We start from the raw sequence: 25,798 nt of genomic DNA, 5'->3' as shown, positions 1-25,798 counted from the left end.
ATTATTTTTTCCTGTGACCATAAGCTTCTAAATGATAAAACATTTCTTTTAGATTGATGTATCATTAGAAGCATTTAGGATATATTTGATTGAAACATTAACCTATTGTGGAAGTGCCTTGGTTGGCACCTGGGGTCAGGGTGCAGGAAGACAACAGGACGTCCCCAGGCCTTGCTCTCAGGCAGATGGGATTCAGAACACACTACTTGTGAAGCTTAAGTACCCCCCAAATGGCTCCCCTAAAACTCTCTCTGCCTGTGAGCCTTGAGGTATGTGTGTCTGTGCTGGAGCCTGGGATGTGCATGAGACACCCTTCAGGAGGGATGTGCACTGACTATAAGACTATAAGACTATAAGACTATAAGACTGGGGCAAGTGCAACTCCAGTATTGGCTCCAGCCAACTCCCTAGGCGGCACCTCTATGCCTGAGTGAAGAAGGGGAAGAAGGGAACTCTGTGTGTGACTCTGCTCAGAGCTGGCATCAGTGCTGTTCCTGGCGTCAGTGCTGGTGTCAGTGCTGTTCCATTTTTTCCTCTGCCTAATCCTGGTTCCTGCTCCTCCCCTTCATAATGGTGGTTCCCTAGGAAACATCTTGCACCTTAAACTCTGTCTCAGAGTCTGCTTCTAGAAATGTAGCCTCTGACAATAAAAGTCCCTCTGTGAAGACCCCTGTGGGAAGCCAGGGAGCAGCTTAGAGCACTGGGTCTTAAATAAGAGGCCGAGTCCCCTCCATCCCCTTTCCTGTCCCCATGCCTCCTACACAGGGAATCTGGACAGCCTGATTTTCTGAAACACTTAACGCTTTTGAAGATGTCAGGAACTTATAGCATGACTTATAGATGTCAGGAACAGTATGCTTGTCACATTTAATAAAAATCAAACATCACTTTTTGTGTTGTTCTTTTGGGTGCAATGGGAATAGTGAGGTAGAGTCTCCAGGTAGGACCTCTTCTGTCTCATGTGGGCTGTGGTTAACGTTGTAAGGTGTCCTAAAGAGAGGAGTAGGACTACACTACGACCCAGCAATTGCACTACTAGGTATTTATCCAAGGGATACAGGTGTGCTATTTTGAAGAGACACATGCACCCCAATGTTTATAGCAGCACTATCCACAATAGTCAAAGTATGGAAAGAGCCCAAATGTCCATCGATGGATGAATGGATAAAGAAGATGTGGTATATATATACACAATGGAGTATTACTCAGCAATCAAAAAGAATTAAATCTTGCCATCTGCAACTACGTGGATGGAACTGGAGGGTATTATGCTAAGTGAAATTAGTCAGTCAGAGAAAGACAAATATCATATGACTTCACTCATATGAGGACTTTAAGAGACAAAACAGATGGACATAAGGGAAGGGAAACAAAAATAATACAAAAACAGGGAGGGGGCAAAATATAAGAGACTAATAAATATGGAGAACAAACGGGGTTACTGGAGGGGTTGTGGGAGGGGGATGGGCTAAACGGGTAAGGGGCACTAAGGAATCTACTCCTGAAATCATTGTTGCACGATATGCTAACTAATTTGGATGTAAATTTAAAAAAATAATAAAATTAAAAAATACATACATGTATATAAAAGGCAAAGTAAATCCTGAGAAGAGGCAGTAGGACTTGGACAGAGAGATTGGATTCCTTGGGGAGTAATCCATCCCAGGATCTTGAGAAAAGAGTTTCATCCAGGACAGCTTACTCTGGTACTTTTGGGAGGGAGAGAGGCTTCCCTCTCAACACCCTCTAGAGCTAGCAATCTCGGCACTCCAAAGCTCAGGCCTGAAAGTGGAATCCCTCAATATCAACTGCCACTTTGGTAAGGAGTATCAAGAAGAGAACTTTAAAGTCACTGAAAAAAAAATTATTGAAACATGAAGTGTCCCAAGCCTCAACTGGGAGCCACAAAACTTGGAAAGTTCCTGTGATTCAAAGGAATCCAAGAAAGGCGAACACAGTAAATCTCTGTCATCTTGTCTAATTCTAAAGCCCAGGCGTTACATTTATGAATGAAACTTTTGCTACTTCTCTAGTACTAGGGATACCACTATCAGCTGCTTTACTTTAGACTTCTCCCTTTTTCATACAGGACTAACTCTTTAAGAATATACTCACTAGGCCCCATTCACTGGCTTTTAGGCCATTATAATATTTGGTTAGGTGATTTTAAGCTACTGGAAGAAGAAAGTCCTGTGGGATTCAAAGTGCCAAAAAAAAAAAAAAAAAAAAAAACACTAAAGAAGGGTGTTCTGGCCATTTTGGTCTCAAATTGCCTTGTACAGTAATGGGAACAAATTTATCACAGGAAAGGATCAGGCCACTGGGGGTACACTGAACCCTGCATACTCCCAAAATAACAAGATTTAAATGGCAAACAGATCAGATAGGTCAGGCCTGCAGTTGGTTGAGAGACCTCCAAGAGAATGCAGAAAGCTACCACAAAGTGAGCAGGGCCAAAATAATGTTTGGTACAGGAGACACATTTGGAAGCATCTGCTCCATAATGATCCCCTTCTAACTCTTCTCTGATTTAAAAAGATATAATCCTAGCTTATATTGCATGACATGACCCTAGCCTCCTGGCAAGAGCTAGTTTCTTTAGGTATAGGCAACTGATTCAAGCCGGGTCTATCAGTGCTCAGTTTTCTGTGACTTGGAGATTGGAACTAAGAGAACCAGACATTACCTTTCCATGTGACGGAACTGTAACATATGAACTCAGGAGACAAAGGAGCTAGCTATTGCCCACTGTGTACTTTAATCTGCTAAGAGAGAAGAAACAAGCAGGTATGAACAAGGAAGCAAATATGAGACACATAAAGAAAACCAGCTTGTGTTTCCAACAACTCCCCATTTGCAAAACCCAGTTCATTCCCAAGATCCAGTGACATTTCTGTTGCACTTAAACTAGCTCCCGATGGATCCTGTCCTTTGCAACCAAAGAATAGAAATGAATAAATAAAAATGCCTAATTGGGTAGATGCTGCTCAGTTCCTGGTAAATGTCACCATGCAACAGTATAGGCCCAGTGATGCCATACATTTGAAGTTTTTCATGAAAGCTACATACCTATATTTAACATGAAATCTTCTACTTTTCATATACTGGTAATGAAATCAAATTTTGGAAAAACATGGTCCAAGATAAAGTATAAAAAAAAAAAAGAGGAGAAGGAAACTTGGATTCTGTGTTACCAATGTTATCTTGGCCTGAAGTACATGACAATAATAATGAAATACTATTTTAATAGTGAACACTTCTGAGTACTTGCTATGTGTCAAAGCTCTTCTAAAGACTTTGTGTATGTTTACTGTAGGGGACAAGGACAGTCCACCAAAATGTGCCACTTCGGCATATTGATTATTTTAAATAAAATTTCTTAAGAGACAGCCTGTGCAGGAAGTACACTCAGACCCTCCTCTGCCCCCCTTAAAGCTGGAACTAAATCTCCATGTGAAAGGTGCCCTCTGTGTACCAGGAGATAAGGAGACATCCTTATCACCATAGATAGGAAATTTAGAACCAAGAAGGCTATATAAACAACTCTCCTTACTTTTTACTAATTTATTTCTCCAGCCTAAATTCTGTTTAGAACTCCTTCCTACTTAAGACTCCTGAAGTTGCTTTCTTTGTCCTGTCAATTCCTCATAGATATATTGTCTCTTTGTCTGAAAAGTATCAAAACTGCCTGCCTTGGTTATTTTTTTAGCTCTCAGTTCCGTTATTGGGTCTCTGTGCTCTTGTTATAAAACTTCTTTTCTCCTATTGATCTGTCTTATGCAAATGTAATTCTTAGTCTAGCTAGAAGAAGCTTGGCCCAAGGAAAATTTCTTCTTCCCCTTCATGATTCATTTAACCCTCAAAACAACAGCAAGGTAGTTATCCTTAATTGAGAGAACAAGAAATGGAATGACAGAAGCTACTTCGTACTGAATGTTTACTACGTGTGGATCTTCGAGCGCTAAGAAAATAACTTGAAATATTTCATGAGAGGATATTTAATTGAGAGAACAAGAAATGGAATGACAGAAGCTACTTCATACTGAATGTTTACTACGTGTGGATCTTCGAGCGCTAAGAAAATAACTTGAAATATTGCATGTAATCCTGATGTGACCTAGTGATTTATGTGTTATTATCCCTTTATAGATGGGGAAACTGAAACTTGGAGAGGTCTGTAAGCCTCTGTAAGGCTCTTACAAACTGTAAGAGCCAAGGGCAGGTGTCCCCAAGACAGACCACTGCAGCATGAAGATTATTTTGAGTTAAAAGCAGTCAAAAGCCAGCAGTTTCAAGAAAGGCTCTTTAGCTCCCCCTCTACTGCCTAAAAGAATTTTCGGGCGCCTGGGTGGCTCAGTTGGTTAAGCGTCTGACTTCAGCTCAGGTCATGATCTCGCGGTCCGTGAGTTCGAGCCCCGCCTCGGGCTCTGTGCTGACAGCTGGGAGCCTGGAGCCTGTTTCAGATTCTGTATCTCCCTCTCTCTCTGACCCTCCCCAGTTCATGCTTTGTCTCCCTCTGTCTCAAAAATAAATAAACATTAAGAAAAAAAAGTTAAAAAGAATTTAGATAGAGGACTTGCTCCAGTAAGAGAGCTGTCACCATAGAAAACAACATCGTTATACGACCTAGGTGTAGTAGACAGGGAGAAATGGAACAAGGCCTGTTTGATCAAAGTCTTCTCTATGTCCTATTGTTTCTGGATGGGCCAGACTCTTGTTGACTCTTTATCATCTTCCTGTGAATTGCATTTCTTCCTTTGAATTCCCTATCTCCTTCTTCTTAGTTGAGGATGACACACACATCTCATTTTGTCTGACCGTCTTTGGAATTTCCATTTCTGTGTAGATTCCCTGTATGCATGAAATTAAATTTGATTTTCTTCTGTAAATCTGTATCGTGTGAATTTGGTTCTTACTCCAGCTAGAAAGATCTTTAAGGGCAGAAGAAATTCTTCCTCCTTGAGAACATCCAAAGAGAACAGCTCGTGTATGTGGAGTTGGAGGTTCGAGGTGAGGCCTGTGTCTTGCTGAGGGTTCTCCAAACCCGGACACTTAATCATGAATGGGTGGCAGACACTCGCAAGCCTCTATGCAAATCCTGGGAGGAGTTGAATGTCACCTAAACCCAGCTCCTCCTGACTCTCTCCCTGGCTATGTGGCCCCAAGTTTCATATTAGGAGAAGGATCCTTTAGTTTCTACAGTTGGCAAGGAAAAATTTTCCTCTGCTTGTCCACTGGTCTAAGAATTAAATTGACAGGAGACAGATAAACAGGAGAAAATCAGATTTAATAACGTATGTCCAGGGAATTCACATAGACATGCGATTCTAAAGACAGTCAGGCAAAATCAGGTATATATGTCATCCTGAACTAAGGAAAAGGGTAGGGGCCCTGAGACTTCAAAGGGAAGGAAAGCAACTCACAGAAAGATGAAAAAGAGTAAGCATTTGGTAAACAAATGTTTGGTCGGCCGGCCATCCAGAAACAATAGGACCTGGAGAGGACTTTGATACCCCAGGCCTTTCTAGGCTCCTCCTGTCTACCACGCCTGGCTCACAGTATAATCCAGTTTGCTATGGTGACAAGTTCTCTACCTGGAGCAGGTCCTCCATCTAAATTCTTTCAGATGGTTAGGGGGAAGGTGAAAGTTTCTTCCTGAGTCTTTTGGGACTTGACTGTTTTCAGCTTGAAATAATCTGCAGCGAAAGTGGCACATTCTGGTGTGACTCAGCCTTGGCCCCTACACCACAATCTCAGAACCTCCTCGGAGTGAAAAAGATAAACTAACAAGCTTGCCATCTATAGAATGCCAGCCACACATCAAAAGCTTAATGCATAGTATTTCTAATTCCTGCAGCAACCTGCGTAGCAAGTGCTGCCATCACCCTTGTTTTTCTGCCAGGGAACCTGAAGTACTGAGTTTAAGTAGCTTGCTCATTGTTGCTTTACCAGGAGGTGGCAGAACTGGCCATGAGCAGGGCACCATCCCAGGCTGCAGCACTTTGCTGAAGAAGAGGGATCTACAGTTCTCAGTCTCTGTGGGGAGTTTTCATTTGGTCCCAGCTTTAGCTGTCCTGACATGCAGGTGTCTCGCTCATTTGTGCATGGCCCATGTTGGAGCACAATTGTCTTGTGCAACACAGGCCCTTCGAGCTTCTCTCTACTGTAGCAGGTCTTCTCCCTTAGGATAAAGTCACTTGCGGGAGCTGCCGGAGTTGACTACCCCTCCTCCTGAGTTGAGAGTGCTTTGCAGTGATTTAGAAGGTGGTGGAGAGCATGTTCTTGCATCTGTTCTCTGCCCTTACTGATGCACTAGCAGTGCTTGGGAAAGTGGGGGCAGCCTGGGAGGCTGGACTGTCCTTGGCGTGTCAGTGCTAAGCATTATTGCTGTCAACAACATTGGAAGGAAGGAATGCAGGGCGGGATGGGGCAGGGCAATGACCTGAGGCTCTACTGAGTTGTGGGGGCCGTCCCTCTCCTGTGGTAGGGACAGACCAGGCTGGTAGTACCGTCCAACACGGAAAGGCTGAGGTGTTTTCCCCAGATGCTGCCCACGCCAGGGAAATGACAGGCCTTGTTTAATAAAGATGGCTGAGGCCCAGGGCTTTCCCGCCGAGGGGCAGGGTGGGTTACTCTGTCGGAGCTGGGCCCCAGAGCCTCGGGGCTCGGAAGTGACCCACAGGCGCACAGAGGCTCTCTTTCAGTAGGGGAAATCTTACTGCCAAAAAAATCTTATGAGGCAGTATATGAAGTAGGAAAAAAAAGAAGGGCCACCTTTTAGTAGTATAAGTTATTTTATAGATTCAAATTGAATAAATTAACTAATTGTAAATTGGTCAATGAAATCGAGGCTCTTTGTTTTTTGGGGGGGGGGTGAGTATTCCTCTCCTTTATTTATTTATTTTTTGTTTCTAAAGTCTGTTTTTTTAAATTTTCTATATATTTTATTTTTTTGTTATTTAGTGAAATTTCTTTCTTTTTCTTTTTAAATTTAAATCCAAGTTAGCTAACATATAGTGTAATAATGGTTTCAGTAGTAGAATTTAGTGATTCATCACTTACATAGAACACCCAGTGCTCCTCCCAAGTGCCCTCCCTAATGCCCATCACCCATTTAGCCTACCCCACACCCCAAATCCCTCCAGCAGCCCTCAGTTTATTCTCTGTATTTAAGAGTCTCTTATGGTTTGCCAACAATGAGTCTTTTCTGACAAATGGAGGCATTATAATGGGAAACATGTATGGCTTTTGCTGACATATATGCAAGCCAGTGTCTCACTTATCTATGTTATTCTATGACATATTATTGAGAAAAATCTGGATTCATACAGATCAGCTGTTACAAATTCCAAAAATTAAAAAATGTCTTGGTTTGCAGTTTCAAGATATTTTAAAATTAAGAGGACAGATTTATTTTTGTAGTCCACATGAAAACACACTAACCTGGCAGTTGAGACTTTGGTGGTTTCCAATGATTTGTATGTTGATGGTTGTATCTTTGAATGTATTTTCTTAATTTTTTGTTTTAGAATAGTTAAATTATACTTAAACTAAAAGACCCATATGATTCTGAGGAGCTTGCATTAGATGTCACTGGCCCAGGCAAGTGAAAGATGTCCTTCATTTTGGACTCTGTGGGTATGTGCTTGGTTGTTCATTCCTAACCACCTGTAGATTTCGGAACCTTCACTGGTGACCCCATGGTTAGGCAGCACTGTAACCTGGTGGTTAGAACATGGGTTTTGTTGTCAGATAGACCAGGGTCTGAATATGAACACTGCCACTTAGTAGTTCGTATAGGTCACTGTTTCTCTGCCCCCCATTTCCTCATCTGTAGAACGGAAGTGGTGTCACCTAAGCAATATGATTCCTGTGAGGATGAAATGAGATTATGTATTTAAAGCTCTTCACCCAGGCGTTGGCATTTAGAAAGTACTTTTGAAGGGACGTGGGGACGACTACTTTGGGTGCGGCTGCCAAGGGCTGAGCGCTGTGCAGGCTGCTGAGTGCTGTGTGGACTCCAGGACATCGGTGTCTCCTGTACGCAGCTCCCCATGTCACCCGAGCTCCAGGCTCATATGTACAGCTTATAGTGGATTTGTGTGTCTAGTAGCAGCTCAAACTCAGGAACAAACAGAATTTAGGAACTTGTCCCTCCTAACGCTGTGTGCCCCCAGATCATATTACTCTCCTGGTTAATGACCTTAAAATAGTATCAACTTTCCTTACCAGGGCCTATGACCTTGGACTCAAAATGAGGTCCATGGATCAGGTGTTTCTCCTGGAGCTTGTTAGAAATGTAGACACTCTGCTCCCTAGAATCAGAAGCTGCTTTTTAACAAGATTCCTGGCAATTTTCCTGCATGTGCAGTTTGAGATGCACTGAACCCACCTCATGCTGACTTCCTCAAGGGTTGTGCTTCTCTCCTGGCAGCACTATAAAAGCCTGGACCCAGTCTCTCTCCAGCTGGATCCCCTTCTGTGAATAAAGGGTAACTAAATGTTTGGCTATTCAGATGGTTGATTTGGCATCCACAAGAGGTGGCTCTGGGCTCAGATCTGGGTAGATAGGCTTCCCACTCCAGTGAATGAACCCTCATGTTGACTTTTTCCAGGCTGATCATACAGACCCATGGGCAGGAACCCCCCCATAGACACGTGGCTCACATCTCAGTTTTGAGCCTTGGTCCACCCTGAACCATGTATCCATCAATGAATACTGTCAGACAGACATACATTTGGGCTGTGTTTTGGTGTTTGATGGTGGCAGAAAAGGGATTTTTAGATGCCTCGGGGTCAGCAATATCAATCCCAGAGGCCACATTGGGAAGCAGTTTGAATACATGGATAGCTGCCTGGAGGCCCAGGAGGCAGTGGAAATACAGTATCATTGATGTTTTTACTTTTTTAATCTGAAGTGGGGAGTGACCTTCCTTCTAGCCCAGGGACTTACTGCTACTAAAAGGGACAGCAGTCACTCACCTCTGTAGAGAATGGGATGAATATTTTAGAACCAGCCAGAAAAGCAGAAACCAGCTGGCAGTCAGCAAAGCACCTCCTCTCATCCCATGCTCTAGTGAGGACTTAATAGGGGACTTTGGCTCTTGGGGCAGCTTGTCTCTCCCCGGTGGCCTGGAGCTCTGAACAGTAGGATCTCACAGACAAAAGAGACTTGGAGACTTACATCCTTTATGACAATGGCAGCTCTTGGTGAGGGGATAGTCACCTGAAAAAGCTCCCTCCTGAAGAGTTTGAGGCACAATAGTGCATGGCCACCTTGACAGACCCAGTGAACAGTAGAGGAAGGTCTGCTTCTCCAGGTCCTGTGTGAACATCTGCTTGGGACACCTGGGTTCCCTGCCTGGAACACAGGTCCATGGAGAGGCAGACCCTGAACACATTTGATCAAGTTGACAAGATATTGGAGTCCAGGTATGTCTCCACATAGCTGCTGTGAGGGCTAAGGAACTCAACGCAACACTGGCTGTCAGAAATGGCTAGACACAGTTCTACGGTCTGGCCTGGCAGCCTCAGCCACAGCATGCTATGGGCCAAAGAGCACTAGCTGAGGATAGGGAGGGGAGCCCCAGGAGTCAGGAATTCCTGGGGCTTAGGACATTCTTTCCACTTCTACTTCCCCCTGTGATTTCCTCTTCCTAAATGGATTCTGTCCTGATTCCATTTGGTCAATACCTTGCATGTTCTTCTGTCTCATGTCTCTCTTTACCAGCCACTTAACCAGGCAGAAATGCTCTCCCTTTTCCAGGTCCCTTACCCACCATCCATGTTTAACACCACTGAATGCTTGGTTCAAGTCCTAGCCCCTCCTTGAACCTATCCCAGGGGCTCCAGTCCTGGACCTCCACTTCTTTGCCTCTGAGTGCCTCCCTCTGTCCTAGTGGTGTTCAGTTTCCCTTATGCTCGTGTGGCCCTGACATGACCATGTGACTTCAGGGTCAGTGGCTCTGTCTGTATAGTCAGTTACACTCATGAAGCATTCCTGGCTCACCTGGTACCCAGTACGTGCAAAGCAGTGTGTGAGTGGTGTTTGTACATGTACGTGTGTGTGTGTGTGTGTGTGTGTGTGTGTGACATACTTTGCCTTTAAGGAACTTAAAATCTAGGAGGGAGGATAAATCATGGCACAAATGACTCAAGTGGGAATATGACAAATGGTAGAGACAAGACAACATGAGGATTCAAAGGAGAGAAAGATTGGGAAGGGGGTTTGGGAAGAGCTGCATTGAGCCAGAGACCTCTGGGGCAGGTCTTGGAGGGTGCAGAGAGCTTCACCTAGAGTGAGCAGATGGAAGTAGGAAGGACCTTCTGGAAAGACAGCTGCTTGTGCAAAGGCACAGAGGGCAGAAAGCATAGGCTGTCCTGGGGAAGCACAGTTCTCTCTGGACCTGAGGCCCTGCATGTGGCACAGGAGGCTGGGGATGGCCAGCACATCCTTGCCTGTCTCTACGTGCTCCAGGAGGTCACCAGAACCAGGCAGGGAATGTGGCCCACTGGGGATCCCCATGAGGAGTTGGCAGTGATGGAGGATCAGCGTGGAAGGTCTGTTCTGTGGCTGCACATAGGGTCTCATGGTCCCCACCCCAAGTGCTTCTCACCCTTGAAGCCAGGCGCCCCAGTGAAGCTGTTGGGGGCATTCAGCCTGGACCACAGCACCCAGTGGCCAGTGCCCTGAAAAGAAAGTGAGGACAGACTCAGTGATGGGAACACATGTCAATTTTCTTGACTTGTATGACTTTATTTTCCCTCACTCCAAAGGATAGCAGACAGAAATCAGCACAAGCCAAGGTCCAGGCTCTGAAAGAAATTTGGGTGTTGCCCAAAAGAAGCATGTCATAAAACTGAGCACATGTTCCAGGCCCCGTTGGTCCCTGAGACACCCACTCCTTCCTACCAGGAGTGAATGGATTAACCCAGTTGTGTTCTCCGTGGAGAAGGCACTCCTACAGATGGCCACTGCAGCATCCTGTGTGACTCAGCATCTCCCCAGGCTGGGCCTGCTCCCTCCTGTATACACACTGCCATCTGCCACCTGGAGGAGCAGGGACAGCTCCCACTCCAGGTCTTCAATCCTCTGAGCCAGGTGGGCTCTTCTCACTCCCAGCATCAGGGCCTCCTCTCTATTCAGGGCCCAGGTCCCCAGGTTCTCTCCATCTGGGTCACCTGCCTCTGGTGGGTAGGGTCTGTCTTCTTGCCACACATAAGGGAAGATGCTGGGAACCTCCTGAAAAGGACACAAACAGGAAAAGGAAATGTGGCCCCTGAGAGTTCTAAGTTCACTCTTTCCTGTATCCACCACATGATCTTGGCATGACTCTCGTCCCTCTGACAGTCTCGAGGCATTAGCACCCATCCAAATACTTGGGAAGATGCCAACAACTTACCTCCAGGGACTGACTTCACAATTAACTAACAAAGACATAGTGTTCCCTGAGTTTATGTTGCTACATTAAGGCACAACAACTAATTATATCATTACACAATCATCATGGTTAATAATTTGGAATAATTATTGAATAATTAAATATTGCTGTATTTTATAGCCCCTCAGCTCATCCTGTTTTTTCCTTCCTTAATACTAGAGATATTTATATAATGTCTTTTCAAGCTTGAAGTTACCATGTTACTTTATCCTCACCAAATCATTTGAGCCCCTCAATGCAGTCAGTGATAGGTCCCTATGCATGGTCCTTCCACAGTGGAACTGATGTCACAGCTTCCTATCTGAAGTAGAGGGTGGCTGCTTAGAGACCCCACAGGTTAGTGTGACTTTTTTTTTTTGGAAAATCTCAGAGAAGGCCCTCCTGGGCCCTCACTCCCAGAGACCTTCCTGGTTGTGAAGAGGGGATTCCCCAGAGACACAGGTATTCTGGCACAGATGCCCACTCTGGGAAACCTGGTGAGAGGAGGTATCTCTGCCTGCTTCTCCACCACCCAGGGCATTGCCTGTGTTTAACAATTCAGCAAGGCAGGAATTAGGGTGAGATGAAGGAAGCATTGGCTTGGTGCAAAAGTTAAGAGTATGCCAAAAAACTCAGGTCAAATGAAATGATATTTTAATACAGTATTAAAAATCTCCAAGTAGCAAACTAAGGCCCACAAACTGGCTGTCTGCTTTGGTGAATAGAGTTGTATTGAGCTCAGTGCAGATACAACTGAATTATTCCCTTTTGTCTCTTGTCTTTGTCCCCTCCAACCTTTCCTATGTTGATACCTCCAGAGACTCAAATTAGGATGGGGGAGCAATCTAGATGACAGATGAATATCATGGAAAAGTCCTTGTTCCAGAACCACGTACTACTAGTTAGCTACATCTAAACAGCTATTTTTATTGCTCCCTTTTCATACTCTCCCTCAGTCTTTCCGAGCCATCAATTTACTTAGATACCTGCAAGCCCAAGCTGATTGAGAGGTCCTCCCTGTCTCTAGAAGTATGTGCCAAACCAAACAGGCAAAACCAAACTTTGGTTGGTGGACTTTCTGGTCCCAACCCTTTCTATGGGGTCCTGTGACTCTGTGGGGCCCACACGTGAGACCCAGCTATCTGTGGACATCTCAGGAGATAAGGTGGTAGTCTGCTGGGCTTACCACAAATGTATTGCCTTCACTTGGGGGAAGTTGACCTGGTTTGTCCTTTTCCTTCTGAAGTTCTAGGGCTTGAGCAGTGAGCTGGAAGAACTCCTCATTCAGCTCATCCAAAGTGTTTTCCACCTGCCATATCTTCCTCTAGAAACAAGAGACACATGGTCTTCATTACTTTCACTTTTATTCTAATTTCATTGCAAATCAGTTGAGCTCCTGTTCCATGACAGGCAATGGGATTAGCACCAGACATACAGAGTTGAAGTCAGGTCTGCTCTCAAAGAGCTCAAAGGTAAAGGCAAGTAAACTCAGGTGTACAATCCAGTATAATAAAGGCTATGGTGGGGGGGGGGGGCACAGGAGCAAAAAGCAGGATGCCTAATCCAGGTAGGTATGACCAGGGAGAACTTTGCTAAAGAGGGCACATTTCAGCTAAATGTTATCAATTAACAGGAATTAGCTGGGTAGACAATGGAAGAAGGGCATGCTAGGCAAAGGGAATAGCATGTATGAAAACAGAGATATGAGAGAGAACAGGGAACATTCATCCATCAGTCAGTCCGTCCATCTGACCATCCACTCATAAGTAAAGAAAACTTTATTGATCATTCAGTATGTGTCAAGCCAATGATTAGTCCTATAATTCCATTAGTGAACTTCCATGGGATTTACAGTCTATCAAGAATGGTGGACCTAAAAAAAAAGAATTATGAGTGATGAGTATTACCTGTGGGTTGCTGTGGGAAGGTTGCTACAGGAAGTAGTAAAAGTTAAGTTTGGTGGTAGCATGGAATTTGTTTGGAAAAGTGGAAGGAGATGATGCTGGAGAAATGGAGGTAATGTGGGAGCTAGAGACAGTAGTACACAATGGGCCCTGTGTGCTAGTCTCAGCTATGATGGCAGAGACTTTCTTATTAATAGAATTCAATTTGTTGGAAGTGTCAGCCCTGCTGAAAAACAGTTTATTTCAGAGTCTCCTGTAGATTGAGATTACCATATGACCACATTTTGGCCAATGAGATGTTAAAGAAAATTGTTGAAAGAATGAATTGTGGAAAATGTCTCAAAAGGAGAATTGACTTTAGGGTGTCTGGGTGGTTCAGTCAGTAAGCATCAGACTCTTGATTTCAGCTCTGTCATAATCTCATGATTCGTGGGATCAAGGCCCACATAGGGCTCTGTGCTGACAGCACAGAGCCTTCTTGGGATTCTCTCTCTCCCTCTGTCTCTGCCCCTCCCCTGCTCATGCTCTCCCTTCCCATCCCCCAAATAAATAAATTAATAAACTTAAAAAAACAAAATAATAAAAACAAAAAGAGATCTGACTTGGTCAGCCTGTTATCTTCCCCTTTTACCTTCCTGCATGTAGCATGTGGGTATTTTTCCTTAAATACTAAGGTGTTAACTACTACTTTGGGGAGGTGTTGAGGTCATGAGGCAATTTATGGTGGGAACTGGTCCCCGGTTGCCTGAGTAAAGTCTGGACTCAGGAAGTGGCTCTCTATTCTCTGAATTTAAATTAAAAACCTGCATCTTACCTGAGCACATGGCCCATTGCTGAGCAGGCTTGTTGCTCAAGGTTGAGGTTGGAACAGGTTTGATGTGAAGAAATTGGAACCATAAGGCTAAGCACACTATTAGGATGCCAGATGAGAGAGAAAGAGAGTGAGAGTGAGAGCGAGAGTGAGAGAGAGATTAGGAAGCTAACCTCCCAAGAGAACTGGAAGAAACAAACCCCATAGTATGTAAGTGGAGATAATCACAGTTGCCCCACAAGGAGGCCTGCACAGAGGAAAATTCCCCTGAAGATGACTTGTCAGTGAAAAGGTAGGTAATCCAATGGCACAAGAAACAGCTGACCTGATAAAAATACCCCCAAGAAACTGGACATAACAGTGAGATCTGAGCATGACTGTCATATAAGCATGTGAAGGAAGACAAAATAAAGAATAGAATCCATAAAGCAAGCACAGGAACATTTTAGAGAAACGTAAATCTAGAAATGAAAACATATGAAGAGAATGACAATGTGATTGATAGCTTACATGTAGACCCAGTTGTAGTGAGTTTGTAGAAACTTGTGAGGAAATCACCTGGAAGTCAGATTGGGATATGTAAATGAGAGGAAAATAGCAAACATAAAGGAGAAATGAAGAAATACAGAGGTAGAAATTTCAAATGTTGCCTAGCAAAATCCATTAATAGATGGTGCTTTTTGCCTATACATCTTTGCAAGTGTCTGTATTGTGTGTTCATTTTGCCATCTTATTGGACACCAAAATGCCTTCCTGAACTGTCAGTTCCTTGAGCAGAGGTTTGGGTTTGTCATGTCTGTGGATCCCCAGCTCCCTCACACTCAGCCTGTCTCCTGTAAATGCTGGTTGAAAAAGATGGGGATCTCCTTCCCTTGCCTCATTTATGTTTCTGAATCAGGTTAGGCAGGATGATACAGAAGAAAAAGCACAAGTTTCTGATGTGGACAGAATGGGATTTGAAACTCTCTTGAACAAAGTTACCTTCCTCTCTGAGGTTCAGTTTCCACAGCTGAAGAATCAGTAGGTCTGTCTCAGAAGGCTGCTGTGAGGTTCACATTGGTGTGTGAAAGTGAGCAGCACAGGCCTGGCTCACAGGAAGACCGCAACAAATAACACACTTTCTGTCTGCCCCTCTTGGGCACTGATGTGACTCCTTGTGTATTTGGCAGAGAGAAAATTAATCATGGCTTAGTGCATGGGGATGAAGGGTAAAATCATTACTATCCATTTTGGATACCAATGGTTTCGCATGTCATATAGTTCCATTGTGTCATGGACTGTCACAATATCTGCTATTTCACTTTATGAATAAGGAAAGGAAAAAAATGTCCTTCAGTAGAAAGAATTTCCCAGTCTGTCCCCACCCTGGGTTGTATGAGGAAAGAGTTCCAGTGAAATCTATAGGATTTGCTATGCCTCTATACTGGTGTCACTTGTTTTAAGTGACTGAGCAGAAACTGGAGTTTCTGAGAATACTCTATGTACAAAACACTATGTTTCATAGGCTTCTTTCCCACTTCCATTCCCATTACTACCAGATCAGCCCTAGTATCTTTTGATTAAAAAGAAATGAAAAATATATTTGCAAATGACATATTGGATAAAGGGTTAGTATCCAAAATCTATAAGAATTTATTAAACTCAACACCCCAAAAACAAATAATTCAGTGAAGAAATGGGCAGAAGACATGAATAGACACTTTTCCAAAGAGGACATCCAGATGGCAAACAGACACATGAAAAGATGCTCAACGTAACTCATCATCAGGGAAATACAAATCAAAACCATACTGAGATACCACCTCACACCTGCCAGAATGGCTAAAATTAACAATTCAGGAAACAACCGATGTTGGCAAGGATGTGGAAAAAGGAGAATACTTTTGCACCATAGGTAGGAATAAAAACTGGTGAAGCCACTCTGGAAAACAGTATGGAGTTTCCTCAAAAAGTTAAAAATAGAGCTACCCTATAACCCAGCAATTGCACTAGTAGGTATTTGCCCAAAGGATGCAAAAATACAGATTCGAAGGGGCACATGTACCCCAGTGTTTATAGTAGCACTATCAACAATAGCCAAATTATGGAAAGATCTTGAATGTCCATTTACTGATGAATGGATAAAGAACATGTAGCATATCTATCTATATCTATATCTATCTATATCTATCTATCTATATCATCTATATCTATATCTATACAATGGAATATTACTCAGCAATCAAAAAGAATGGAATCTTGCCATTTACAACAATGTGGATGGAACTAGAGTATATTATGCCAAGTGAAATAAGTCCATCAGAGAAAGACAAATATATGATTTCACTCAAATGTGGAATTACAAAACACACCAGATGAACATAGGGGAGGGGAAGGAAAAATAAGATAAAAGCAGAGAGGGAAGCAAACCAAAAGAGACTCTTAAATACAGAGAATAAACCAAGGGTTGCTGGAAGGGAGTTTTGTAGGGGGTTGGGCTAAATGAGTGATGGGCATTAAGGAGGGCATTTTTGGGGACAAGCACTGGGTGTTATATGTAAGTGATGAATCATTGAGTTCTCCTAAAACTAATATTAATGCACTATATGTTAACTAACTTGAATTTAAATAGTAAAAAAGGAAATAAAAGACAAAAATATGCCAGAACAAAAAAATCTCCCAACTTCTGTTTTTCTCATTGTAAAAGGTATCCCTGGTTCAGTGTAGAATATTAGTAAATATAACATTTAAATATATAAACAGGGGCACCTGGGTGGCTCATTCTGTTCAGAGTCCAACTTCGGCTCAGGTCATGATCTCATGGTTCATGGGTTCATGCTCCGTGTAGGGCTCTGTGCTGACAGCTTGAAGCCGGGAGCCTGCTTTGGATTCTGTGTCTCCCCCTCTCTCTGTGCCCCTCCCCAACTTGTGTTCTGTCTCTCTCTCTCTCAGAAATAAACAAACATTAAATGAATTTAAATATATAAACAAGTACATTAATATCATGATAACCCACTGAGGTGGACTGCATCAAAGGCTCTACTTCTTCACACCCTTTGGGCCTGGGCCCATTGCCATGCTCTTCTGCAGTGCCCTCCCACAGTGGGTGGGCTTTTTTCTCACAGCTTGAAGCTGAGCTCCACCATCTGACTTCCTTTGACCATTAAGATAGGCAGAAGTCACCTGATGCTAGTTTTGAGCCTGGGACTCAAGAGGCCTTTTGTGATTCTGCCAACACCTTAAGAAGGACATGTCCAGACTAGCCTGCTGGCTCTGGGAGGAGGAGGAGAGACTTTGGATGCACAGTTGCTCCCAGAGTCTCAAGCAAGCCCAGTCTGGAGCTGGAACTCAGGTGAAATGCAGACACCTTGTCAAGACCCAGAACTGAGGGGAGGGCCCAGACCAGATCAGCTGAGCCCCCAGACATCCACTGCTGGGAATTTGTGTTGTTGGTCCTGCAGCAAGAGCTGACTGATACTCAGTAATCATTCTTACATTTCAGGCCTTCACATTTCAGTTTCTCTCTCTCTCTCTCTCTCTCTCTCTCTTCCCCCAAGATAGTTTTACTCCTGCTTTTATGGCTCTCTGTTTCCCATGTGTCTTTTTAACAACATATATACCCACATATGAAATCATGTTACATGTGCAATTCTCTATCTTCATCTTTTACCTTAATAACATTGAAAATTCTCTATAACCTTATTTTTTATAAAGACATTAATATTTTACGACAGAGCTCTACCAGAGCTCTATAACCCTGATATAAAAAATTTCAATGTCCTTGTTTCCTCATATTTGCCTGTATCTAAAAATTTTTCCCCTTAGAGAGATTCTTAGGATTGGAGATATTGAGTCAAATGGAATGAATATTTTAGAGACTTTTGACACAAATTGATGGATTGTTTTCCAGGAAGGTTTTAACTTTTTATCCTCAACCAGCTGGATGTGGGAGTGACTATCTCCTTCATTCTCACAAATAATTAATACTTTAGTTAAATGTTTTAGGTAGATAAAAAAGGGCATCTAGTTTAACTACTATTTCTCTGATTCTTTGAACATTTTTCATATAATTTTATATGTCTGTATTTCCTTTCTCTTAGGGTCATTTACACATTTTTTCCTCATAGAGCAAAAGTATCTGTTGATGGTAAATTTTTACCTAGACTCCTGTTTTATATTATTATGTGATCATAACTATTATTACTTTCATTTGGTATTTTTTACCATTGTTTTGAAGATTCTTTTAAACCTTCACAGGATCCTACCTCTTGCCCTTGTGAATATTATAGATGCAGGGGCCTGGGACAGCATCCCTCCCCTGCCAAGACAGGCCATGTTGGCATGCAGATTATGCCAAGTTTAAAATAGTCAAGGCTCAAAGGACTTGACCTTCTTCCACAACCACCTAAAATAATTTAGATAGAGGACCTGCTCCAGGAAGAGTGATGTCACCATAGAAAACTACATTGTAATATGAGCCAGGTGTGGTAGACAAGGAGGAATGGCGCAAGGCCTGTTTAATCAAAGTCCTCTCTATGTCCTATTGTTTCTGGATGACCCAGTAAACATTTATTGACTGAACATTTACTCTTTTTAATCTTCCTGTGAATTGAATTTCTTACCTTCTTCTTAGTTCAGGACATACCTCATTTTGTCTGACTGACTTTAGAATCTGAGGTCTGTGTGGATTCCCCATACATACAAAATCAAATTTGATTTTTTCCTGTTAATCTGTCTCATGTCAATTTAATTTTTAGTCCAGCTAGAAGAGTCTTGAAAGACAGAGAAAAATGGTTTCCTCCCCTACATGGACAATCAGTGAACACTTAGTGATTTTCTTGGCCAGTATTCTTTAATCCTAATTTCTTTTTCCACAAAGTATCACTTCTACTCATATTTTCTCCACCCCTGTATTTGATTTCTGGGCCCCAGAATCATATACAGTGTGTAGGTAACAAGCAGGGTTGAAAGATGGGACAATTGGACAGCTCAGAATCCTTGGAGGTGACAATGAGAGGTTGGAGGAGATGGTGGCCCATAGCACTCCCCGAGGTGAAGAGGACCTTGGTCACAGAGCCAGGATCCTACCTGCATCTCAGGAAAGGCTCCATGCCTGTGTCCAGCCCCGATGATCCACAACCTAGAGCCTGGGCTCTCGGTGCCTCCTCCTTTGGCAGCACACTGGGGAAGCTGTCCAGGTCCCAGGTCCTGCTGAGAGCTGGGAAAAGGGAATGAGAGACACCCCTTCAGGCCTCTGCTGCCCAATAGTACGTCTTCCCAACCAGAAAAAAGAAGACATTGGCCACTCTTAACTCCTCCCTGAGGAGTCTGGGATTAGAGAAGAATGAGATTATTCATGTGACAGAGAAACTGACAGATGCCTAGATTCCCTGAAGCTGCACCCACATAGCTGTCCCTGCCTCAGCAGGTGAGTGACTTCTCAGTGACAGGTACAGAATATGTCACCCAGAAATATGCCAACTTGGCATATTGATTATTTTGAGCTGAAGGCAATTGAGAAGAAACAGATATAAGGAAAGATCTCTGCCCTTACCCTATTTTACTAAAAGCAGGACATACATTTTAAAGATGCCCTCCTCCCTCCTTCTCTAGGAAGGGCAGGAGTTAATCACCAAGGTAACTCTAGATGTTTATCAGCCTGGAATTGGCACCACAGGAATTTACACAAAAACCTTGCTAAAACCAGCCCTTATCCACCACTGGTTCTTCCATATATTTACCTTCTGACAATTTGACACCCAAGAAACTCAAAGACCATTTATTTTGTCTTGTAGCCTCTCTAAAAATTTACTGTTATTTTATTAAGATGCTGTGTAAGCCCAAGTTCTCAACACCCTTCCTTCCTTTACTCTTCACTGAGTGCTTTCATGTGTATGTGCCATGTGCATGTTAATGCTCATCTTTTGTTAGTCTAATTTACTGGGCCCTAGCCAAGAACCTAAGATGGGTAGAAGAAAGGAATTTTTTTCTTTCCCTATATCAGGTTGGTTGTGCCCTGTGAGAGCTGTGTCTCTTAGAGCCTCCCTAACTGGTGTTCCGTCTGTGGCTCAGTAACTGCTTTGTGCCCTCACCCTTCAGGCCTGGGACAGGGAGATGTTGGCCCAGTTCTGCTTGCTCTAGGGAACTGTGTTAGCCTTTGTGGTAACATGTATCTGCCCACACCTTTATATGTCCTCCTTTATTACATTTCTCTCAAATTTTCCATCTAGAAGGTGCTTGTTTCCTGTTGGGATCCTGGTCAGTACACTGCTATACTCTTCAGACTCCCTTTGGGAAACTCAATTTTCAATCTCAGTTTCTGTCCCTTGATATGAGAGGGGTGGACTATCTTCAGTGAGCCTTTAGGCCTCTGGGACTGGTTGCAGTTCATGAGCCATATCTGAGCTTTCTCACCACCATGTTTTTGTCAACACTGTTCTCCTCCAGGAGCACCCTTCCTCAATGCCTCTGCCAGTTAGGACCCTACCCTTATTTTAAAGCCTATTTCAAAGAATACTACCATCACAAAAACCTTTCCTGATCCTTGCAGATGTCTTTAAACCTCTATAGCCTTTTATTACAATCACTTGTTCTTCCTGACTCCTTCAGCTCTGTATCAAAGACAGCAATAAATATCTGTTGAGTGAAATTATCCTTAGGTTGTAGGTCATGACACTGGCTGGAAAGCTTGGGTGGCTCAGTCAGTTAAGCATCCAACTCTTGATCTCAGCTCAGGTCTTAATCTCAGGGTTGTGAGTTCAGGCTCCATGTTGGTCTCTGCCCTGGATGTGAAGACTACTTAAATAAATAAATAAATAGGCACTACTTTCAGGGAAGATGCCAGTCTAGCTAGGTCCTGGATTATAAATGTTGGGGAGGAAGAATTTCCTCTGCCCTTCAAGGTCCTTCTAGCTGGACTAAATCAAATTGACATGAGACAGAGTAACAGGAGAAAATCAAATTTAGTTTCACATGTACAGGGAATCCACACAGACATGAGATTCCAAACACAGGGAAAATGAGGTGTATGTGTCATACTAAACTAAGGAGAAGGGGTAGGGGTCTAGGACTTCAAAGGGAAAGAAAGCAATTCACGGGGAGAATGAGAATAAATGGTAAACAGATGGTTGCTGGGCCCACAGAAACAATGAGACATAGAAGGTTTTGATCAAACAGGCCTTGCTAGGTTCCTCCCTGTCCACCATACCTCATTCATATTACAATACTATGTGCTACATGTACATATTACATGTAGTTATCTATGGTGACAGCTATTTTCCTGGAGCAGGTCCTCTACCTAAATTCTTTTAGGCAGTAGAGGGGGAGAAAAAGAGTTTTTCCTGAGTCTGCTGGATTTTGATTGCTTCTAACTCAAAATGATTTTCATGCCAGAGTGGCCTATCTTGGGCCAGGGGCAGCCCTTGGTCCCTACACTAACTTGCCTTTGTGTGATCCTTCTTTCTGGAGTCCCTGATCCTCTAGGAACCCAGGCCCCATGACTTTATCAGGAGAGTCAAGAGTCCTCTCCCCTTGCCTGCAAGAGACTTCATTTATGTAAGTTTTCTAGGCAACCTAAATGAGGAAATCAATGGAAGAGAAGTTTCTGGGAGGAAAGACTGTCGTAGCTTTGGTGGAAGAATTAACGGGGAGGTTAGTGTAGGGTGGGCTCTGAGACTCAGATCCCTTGCACTGATATCCCAGCTCTATCATAAAGCTTGGCCTTTCTGAAACCTGGTTCTCTCATCTTTAAAATGGAGCTAGGGGTGCCTGGATTAAGTGACTGACTCTTGATTTTGGCTCAGGTCCTGATTTCATAGTTGGTGAGTTTGAGCCTGGTATTGGGTTCTGCACTGGCAGTGTGGAACATGCTTGGGATCCTCTCTCCTTCTCTCTCTGCCCCTCCCCCACCTCTCTCTCTCTCTCTCTCTCTCTCTCTCTGTCAAAATAAACCTAAAAAAATAAAGGTAAAATGGAGCTAGCAATAGTATCTACTTCACAGGGTTATTGCGAGGATTAACTTAGCAGATAAAGTGCTTACCTTAGCACCAGGATATACAAAGCATTCAATATGACTACTACCACTTATGATAATTAAAAGGGGATGAAGGGAGGAACAGAGCATAAATCTAAATAATCTAAATGCACGGAGAGAAATCAAGTCTACACAAGCAAATAAACCCATCTTAGCCTCTTGGTCAACTTGGAGGAAGAACACAAGCCCACATGGCTACACCCCAGAAGAGATGATATATCAGAAGAAGGAGCATTGGAAGGAGGTGGGGTGGGGTTATAAAGTCTAGGGTCAGCCAGAGTGAATGTGACCTCATCCCCATGGGTGGGAACAAACCCAGTAAATGACATGAGTTCTGATGAGTTAAATCAGTGACCTCTTGGTAAACCAAAGTAGCTGGGACAATAGGGGAAATTACTATGGGCAGAGCATCCTGAAGCCTTCAGCTGGATTTGAGTGGGTTAAGCTTTAAATGAGGTGTTGGTTATGGAAGACAAGATTCTCAGTACTAGATGCTAAGGGCCACACCCAAAGAATATAGCTGCTGTGTGTAAGCTTTGGTGCTGATGCCTGTCCCCACCTTGTACTTTGGTTCTCCTCATCCGGTGGTGGAGGCTGTGGCTGCAGGGACATGTTACTTGCCAGTTGAGGGTTTTGTTGGTAGGTGCGAAGAGGCTGTTCACCAACCTGAACAGAGGCCTTGGAAGAACAGATAATCCTGTAGCTTTCCTTCAGTTCTGGGCTCAGTAAAGAACAGTAATGGACAAGGGCATCATTGCTGAACCAATATGGACACCTGCACTGATCTGAACTTGGGATTCTGTTTCTTGTTGTGGCCAGGCCACTGACTGCCTAGTGCTCTTGGGGGCCCCAAGTGTCTGCTCAGTAGCAGATAAGACCTGATATGTATCATGGTCTCTCTTTTCTACATCCCTACAGGTGCCTTGGGAACACATGTTGCTGTGATGGATTCTGCCCTATTGCACTGGGGTGTGCCAGCCAGAGACTCCTGAACAGAGGCCCTTTGAGTCTTTCTTTCATTTGACATGCTGTTCTCAGTGTAGGATGCATGAATCGTGCTTCCCTTTTGAGCTCTGTGTAAGAGGCCAGAGGGACCGGGGAGATTGTCTCTGACACACATCTTGGTGGAGATAAATAGCTGAAGACAGGGGTTAACCTAGGAGCACAGGCAGCACACTCTGCTTTTCTAGCAGAGTGCAGAGCCACCTGAAGAGTGAGGCCTAAGCGCATATGTGCGTGTGGTGTCTGCGCATGTGTGTGTGTGTGTGAGTGTGTAAGTATGAATGTGCGCATGTGTGATGTGTGCATGCATGTTTGTGTATGTGAACGGTGTTTTGTGTGTGTGTGAATGTGCACGTGTGTGTGTGTTTGTGTGCACGCGTGTATGCCAAATGAGTCTCCACGAGGTCAGGGTGACACTGAAGCTGTCTGAATACGCAGGTGCACTCTAGTGCCCTGGGGAGCTTTCACCTTTCTGTTGGCCCCAGCTGGTTGCCCGTGTGCGTGAGAAAGTGCTGATGCCAGTGCCACAATCACTCTGTCAAGTTCCAGCTGAAAGCCCAGGGGTGTGACACTGGGGGTGCGGCCTGGGGAAGGAGAACACAGAGAGTAGCCTGAGACACAATCATCTCGTCTGATCACAGACTCCTCACCTCACACTTCCTTGATTTTTCTCAATTCTGAAGCCTTTGATGGGAGCCTCTTGCCTTTTTATTCCTTCCACCTTTCATCCCAGAGCCTGCCTGCATCTCTCTCCTTCCTTCAGGCAATCTCTCCAATGTGCTAACTATATGCAGATTGAACCTTGAAAGACACATTGTGGTTTTTTATGTGTGAGTAGTTACATTTTTATACATAATCTCTTCCCTTCTTATATATCTTTTTTTCTTTTTTTTGGTTTTCTAGCTTTATTGAGATATCATTAACATAACACTGTGTAAGCTTAAGATATACCATGTGTTGATTTTATATTCAGAAATGTTCAAAGGTATACCTATCTTTTATCACAATATCTACTCTGTTACTTCTGACTGCTTGAACACTTCTAAGTACTGTGTTTTGCTTGTGCATCCCCTGGGCACTCAGGACACCCACTGCCAAGCCCCATGCTGTGTTGGGACTCACAGCCAGCAATCTCCAAGAACTTCACTCTGACTTGCTGAAATAGCCACCCACAGGGAGCCTGATGAGCTACAGGGTAGTTTTGCAAAAGTGTTATTTAATTGCTTTCTTCTTTTTAATTTGCTAAACTTTCATCACAATGTTTTTTAGAAAAAAGTGTTCCTCATCAAGAAATAATGGAAGCCTCTGCCTCCAGTTAGCAATAGCTAACTCCTGCATTCAGCTCCTATCAGTGCCTGTGGAGAGGATCTTTGGGACATGGAGTTTTTACAGCTTAGTCCCAGGCAAATTTCAGATTTTGTCTTTCCCCTTCGCATGGTCAGTTGGCCAGATATCCCAGCCCAGAAGTTTAAGAAGAGGGAATGGTCTCAGAGAAGGTCAAGGAAAGCTCTTAAAAACATTCTCCATCCCCAGGGTCTCATAGACCACGCATGCAGCAAGCACACCAGGGAGGGGTGCTAGTGTCTGTTTGACCTGCTCCCCAACTCCTCTCCCCTAGGGCCATTGAGGGCAGATGGCCCTCTTATTCTAGGGCTGCCATCATGGAAAAAGTAAACAAGTGATATAGCCTTGCAGAAAGCAGCCTGGTAGCCCCCTTCTTACCTAGACTGGCATCCACTGGGCACTCAGGGAGGGAGAGGAGCCAGGAGCAAAGGGGGCAACAGCACTGACCACTTCTAACATGGAGCCAGGGTCACCCACTGTGGCAGCCAGAGCTGTGTTTTAGTCAGTAGCCCAAACATAGAGACATCAGGGCCATTCAGGGGTAGCTTAGAGACCACACGCCCAGAGCTGCCATCTGCTAGACTCACCCAGGATGATGCTCAGTTTTGGGCTCTCAGATTTCTGAGTGTGGTTCTAAGTCAGAGCAGGTAGCGAGGCCCATGGATGTCCCTCCACACCCCGCTCCTGTCCTGTCACAAGCCCTGTCTGGGGACTCAGAGTCTGGGTGGGAACTGAACACATGCTTCTTTGCAGTGAAGCTCAACACCCAGGTCCTAAAGGAAGAAGGCCTTACAAGAGTTTAGACTCTTGCGAGTGGCAGGAGTATTTCAGAGTATGGGCTGTCATGGAAGGGGCTTCCACGGGGTCCACAGAAGAGCAAATGAATACTCACCCACAGACCTGTGAGGCTGCTGAGATTTGGGCTCAAGTGGACTTTAGCTTCCCCTTGCTTACTTTTTTGTACTGATGGAACTTTTGTGGGGAGTATGTGTTACTTGTGCCCTTTAGAAAAATAGAACTAAAGGTATAAACTAGGGAGACTCTCAAAAGCCTTAGGGCCCTTGTTACCCTGATATCCTACACAAGGCCAGCCCTAAAACACAGTGGTGGATGTGGCCGACAGGAAAGCTGGGCAGACATCACTCTGCCATGTGTTATATGAGTCTCCTTCTCCTCTGGCAAATCACACCGCTCCCTGGGCCCAGGACCATCTTCTGTGGTCAGAAGATGCTGTCCAGTTATGGCCACAGGAGTGCTGAACGTCAAGTGAGATGACAAATGTGAAATTCACACTTAGGTGCTATAC

General features: G+C 44.0%; 1 protein-coding gene across 1 annotated transcript in view; it reads right to left on the bottom strand.

Moving 5' to 3' along the window:
- Positions 1–10,719: 10,719 nt before the first annotated feature.
- Positions 10,720–25,798, bottom strand: part of LOC106979786 (zonadhesin) — a 130,489-nt gene continuing 115,410 nt past the window's right edge. The window contains exons 70-74 of the mRNA XM_053203494.1: positions 23,617–23,732; positions 22,706–22,824; positions 19,203–19,332; positions 12,607–12,744; positions 10,720–11,242 (exon numbers count right to left, since the gene is read on the bottom strand). Of these exons, the coding sequence (XP_053059469.1) occupies positions 10,994–11,242; positions 12,607–12,744; positions 19,203–19,332; positions 22,706–22,824; positions 23,617–23,732 (752 nt within the window). The 3' untranslated portion in view covers positions 10,720–10,993. The remainder of the gene's footprint in view (positions 11,243–12,606; positions 12,745–19,202; positions 19,333–22,705; positions 22,825–23,616; positions 23,733–25,798) is intronic.

Source organism: Acinonyx jubatus, chromosome A1 (genome assembly GCF_027475565.1).
Source record: "Acinonyx jubatus isolate Ajub_Pintada_27869175 chromosome A1, VMU_Ajub_asm_v1.0, whole genome shotgun sequence".
NCBI lineage: Eukaryota > Metazoa > Chordata > Mammalia > Carnivora > Felidae > Acinonyx > Acinonyx jubatus.
The sequence above is the reverse complement of the archived record's forward strand: the minus strand, read 5'-3'. Positions and strand labels throughout refer to the sequence as shown.